General features: G+C 51.7%; 1 protein-coding gene across 1 annotated transcript in view; it reads left to right on the top strand.

The window, feature by feature from the left end:
* AHNAK (AHNAK nucleoprotein) overlaps window positions 1-2,978 on the top strand; it is a 27,682-nt gene extending 24,704 nt beyond the window's left edge. Inside the window, exon 7 of the mRNA XM_011368959.2 lies at window positions 3-2,978. Coding sequence (XP_011367261.1) covers window positions 3-2,157 — 2,155 coding nt within the window. The 3' untranslated portion in view covers window positions 2,158-2,978. The remainder of the gene's footprint in view (window positions 1-2) is intronic.
* Window positions 2,979-4,373: the final 1,395 nt, after the last annotated feature.

Below are 4,373 nucleotides of genomic sequence, written 5' to 3'. Positions count from 1 at the left end.
GATCTGGATATTGCTTCACCGGGGATTAACGTGGAAGGTCCCGACATCAAGCTGAAGGCTCCCAAGTTCAAGGCACCAGGTGTGGATGTCTCAGGTCCCAAAATAGAGGGCGATTTGAAAGGCCCCAGGGTGCAGGCAAACTTGAACGCACCTGGCATCAACGTTGAAGGCCCAGATGCTAAAGTCAAAGGCCCGTCATTTGGCATTTCTGCCCCTCAAGTCACCATCCCTGATGTGAACGTTAGCTTGAAAGGACCAAAGATGAAGGGTGATGGCCCCAGTGTGGGACTAGAAGGACCAGACGTAGATCTGCAAGGTCCAGACTCGAAAATCAAGTTCCCCAAGTTTTCGATGCCCAAGATCGGTGTCCCTGGTGTGAAAATAGAGGGTGGGGGAGCTGGGGGCCATGCCCAGCTGCCCTCGCTGGAGGGAGGCTTGAGTGCACCGGATGTTAAGCTCGAAGGGCCTGACGTGTCTCTGAAGGGGCCAAAGGTAGACTTGCCTTCAGCGAACCTGTCGATGCCAAAAGTCTCTGGACCGGACCTGAACCTGAAAGGACCAAGCCTGCAGGGAGACCTGGCCGTCTCCGGTGACGTCAAGTGCCCGAAAGTATCAGTAGGTGCTCCCAACCTGAACTTGGAGGCACCCGAAGGTGGTTTTACACTTCCCCAAATGAAGCTGCCCCAGTTTGGCATCTCCACTCCAGGGTCCGACTTGGACATCAATGTCAAGGGGCCACGAGTTACTGGAGAACTAAAAGGGCCGGGCGTGGATGTGAACCTGGGCGGCCTGAACCTGAAAGGGCCTCAGATCTCCGGCCCTCAAATCTCAGCACCGGATGTGGACTTGAACTTGGAAGGACCAAAAGTAAAAGGGAGCCTCGGGGTCTCTGGCGAGATGAAAGGCCCCTCTGTTGGAGGAGGTGTTCCAGGCATCAGCATTCAGGGCCTAGAAGGAAACCTCCAAATGCCTGGAATGAAGGCCTCTGGATGTGACATGGAGCTGCGAGGTGTCAACGTGAAACTCCCCACGGGGCAAATTTCCGGCCCTGAAATCAAAGGCAATCTGAAAGGTTCAGGAGTAGGTGTCCACGGCGCCCCTCCCGACATCAGCGTGAAGGGGCCTTCGTTTAACATGGCATCTCCTGAGTCAGATTTCGGTGTCAGCTTGAAGGGTCCGAAAGTCAAAGGAGGTGTGGATGTTTCAGGGGGTGTCAGTGCCCCAGATATCAGCCTGGGTGAAGGGCATATGAGTGTCAAAGGTTCTGGGGGTGAGTGGAAGGGACCCCAGGTTTCCTCTGCTCTCAACTTGGAGGCACCTAAGTTTGCTGGAGGACTTCATTTCTCAGGACCAAAGGTGGAAGGAGGTGTGAAAGGAGGCCAGATTGGACTCCAGGGTCCTGGACTGAGTGTGTCTGGGCCTCAAGGCCACTTGGAAAGCAGATCTGGAAAAGTAACATTCCCCAAGATGAAGATTCCCAAATTCACCTCTGGCCGAGAGCTGGTTGGCAGAGAAGTAGGAGTGGATATTAACTTCCCTCAAGTGGAGGCCGGTGTCCAGGCTGGTGCCGGAGAGGGCGAGTGGGAGGAGTCCGACGTGAAACTGAAGAAGTCCAAAATCAAAATGCCCAAGTTCAATTTTTCTAAAGCGAAAGGGAAAGGTGCTGTCACTGGCTCACCAGAAGCGTCCATTTCGGGGTCCAAAGGTGACCTGAAGAGCTCGAAGGCCAGCCTCGGCTCTCTGGAAGGGGAGGCAGAGGCCGAACCATCTTCGCCCAAAGCCAAGTTCTCCTTATTTAAAAGTAAGAAGCCACGGCACCGCTCGAATTCCTTCAGCGACGAGAGGGAGCTCTCTGCACCTTCCACCCCGACCGGGACTTTGGAGTTCGAAGGTGGGGAAATGGCGCTGGAAGGCGGAAAAGTCAAAGGGAAACAGGGCAAGCTGAAGTTTGGTACCTTTGGCGGCTTGGGGTCAAAGAGCAAAGGTCATTATGAGGTGACTGGGAGCGATGACGAGGCAGGCAAGTTACAGGGGAGTGGAGTGTCCTTGGCCTCTAAGAAGTCCCGACTGTCCTCTTCCTCCAGCAATGACAGTGGGACCAAGGTTGGCATCCAGCTTCCCGAGGTGGAGCTGGTGGTTTCCACAAAGAAAGAGTAGCAGGCCTTTGTGTACATAGATGTATAAAACTACACCAGCCTGGGGTGTGTTTGTATATAATCTCAGAGAGAAACACACTCACAGCCTCAGCAGTCATGCAAAGATTTGGCCTCTGCCAGTGGCAAGCGCTGACAAGCCAGCCGCATTTAGGCTCCCGGAGCTTTGCAGATAGGTGAAGAGTTACAAGGTCATCCAGCCCGTGTGCGGAGTCAACAGTATTTGCCTTAAGATTTCAGTTTTTTTTTTTTTTTTTTGCATTGGATGCTGAGAGCTCCTGTTTACTATGCAAGCTTTTGTGTTTATTATCCTCATTTTTACTGAACATTGTTAGTGTTGGGGTAATGGAAACCCACTTTTTCATCGTAATGACTTTGGGGGCTTTTGTTAGCAAGGGTGGGGTGGGGTAGAAAGCAGTAGAGAGGGCTAGCCCTCTGTTTCAACTAAGATTGGTTCTGTTTACACAGCAAACACCCAAAATGGTGAAGAGGAACCGGCAGGCTGGGCGCGTGGGTGTTTTTTAGAAGGCTTCAGCATTGCTTTTTTTTCCCTGGGGCAGTGGCCCCAGCCAGTGTGGTGTTCATGGTGAGAGGGAGTTAGAATCTCTTTGCAAACTGGCCAACCCACTAGCTCAACACAAGGGGCTTCCATTCTGTGTTTTGTAAGAGAAATGTTTTCTTTATAGCCGCCATGTTCCTGATATTCTGATCTCTTTTAACAAATGTTATGATTAAGAAAATTTCCCGCACTTTACTGGCAAATTAATTGAGAGTGTAAGAAAATTGATGCTGTCAAAGGCAAATAAAGCTGTTTATTAACCCTGATGTCTCGTGCCTTTGCATTGTGTGTCCAGGGGATGAAGCTGGGAGAGGCTGTACACCAGCCCTGACAGGTCACTGCATCTACCCAGTGGCATCGCTGGTTTTATTAATGGGCAATGGGAGGAATTCTTGGCTTCTCACGGTGAGGCTGGCCGTACCATTGCTGAGAAGTCAAGAGGGGCGTGGCGTGTTGGCAGCCCAAGCCCCAGAACCCGCTTATCAACTTTGCATCCTCAGATACGAATACACGAATCGGAAATAGTGCTAAATGGGTAAAAAGTGTACAGGTGTGAATGAAAAAATAAAGAGGCCGATTGGAGTGGCCGAAAGGGATCTGGCTGTGAATTGCGGGCCTGTCATCTATCCCTGACTTGGCCGTCGCTTTGCTGGGTGGCCTCCAGTTACCTGCCCTGTCTGGGCTGCAGTTTTCTCGTCATTGATCTTGCAGTAGATGTCTTTATGGTTCCTTTTAGTCCGTTATAAGGCTAAACTTTATGACATCTCTTCTCACCAAAGTCCCCTTATGATTTCCAGCTCTGCGGACCGTATGTGGTGGAGAGCCTTCTAGAAACTGGTTCCTAATGTTGGTCATTGTTGGGCAGAGAGCAGCAGCACCCTCCTATGCCAAAACAATCGGACCAAGCTCGTCCCCTTTGTCATTCCCCAAAGCTGCCACGTTTCTGCCGGTGGAGGCAGCTCTGCACCTCTCTGGTCTCCCCCAGACCAGGGGTAACAGCTGCCACCCCATCCCGCTCCCCAGTACCATCTTGTCAGCTGGTTTCTTAGTGTATCCCTGGGACCTTCTGCCCGCATAAACTCCACCTGCCTTTGCTTGATTTCGGCCCAGCATTCATCAGCTCCCAGCATTCATCGGCTCCGTTCATTCCCACCTCAGTCAGCACAGCCCGAGGGTTTTGGAAGGTAATCAGGGATAGGTAATAAGGGAGGTGCTTGATCCCCTGCTGCTTTTCTTAAGAGGACCGACCTGTAGCCACTTTTGTGAATTGGGTGACACTTCCTTGAACCTCAGTTTTGTCACCCATAAAATGGGGATAGTACCCATAGGACAGTCCCCTCAGGTATTCGGGTTGTCTGCTGTGCAAGGGCACAGCTGCATGTTAATTTATGGAGAGCAGGAGGTTGGGTACAGAGTCCCAGAGAGGTGGCTGAGTCTTTTTACACACACACTCGGAAGAGTGTGAGGCCCACTGGCACACATCTACCTGCAGCTTCCTTCCGTCCTAACCATCTGGGTACCTCCGAGGATGCTTTCACTCAACCACAGCTCAAAGTTCAATTCCTGATCCTTAATTCTGAAGCTGAGAATTAAGTGATGTGGGATGGGACAGTACATGGTTCCCAAGTCGTATGTCCTGGTGTCTGGAGGGTGGGATGGGG

The sequence above is a fragment of the Pteropus vampyrus genome, unplaced genomic scaffold (assembly GCF_000151845.1).
Source record: "Pteropus vampyrus isolate Shadow unplaced genomic scaffold, Pvam_2.0 Scaffold144, whole genome shotgun sequence".
Lineage (NCBI taxonomy): Eukaryota > Metazoa > Chordata > Mammalia > Chiroptera > Pteropodidae > Pteropus > Pteropus vampyrus.
The sequence above is the reverse complement of the archived record's forward strand: the minus strand, read 5'-3'. Positions and strand labels throughout refer to the sequence as shown.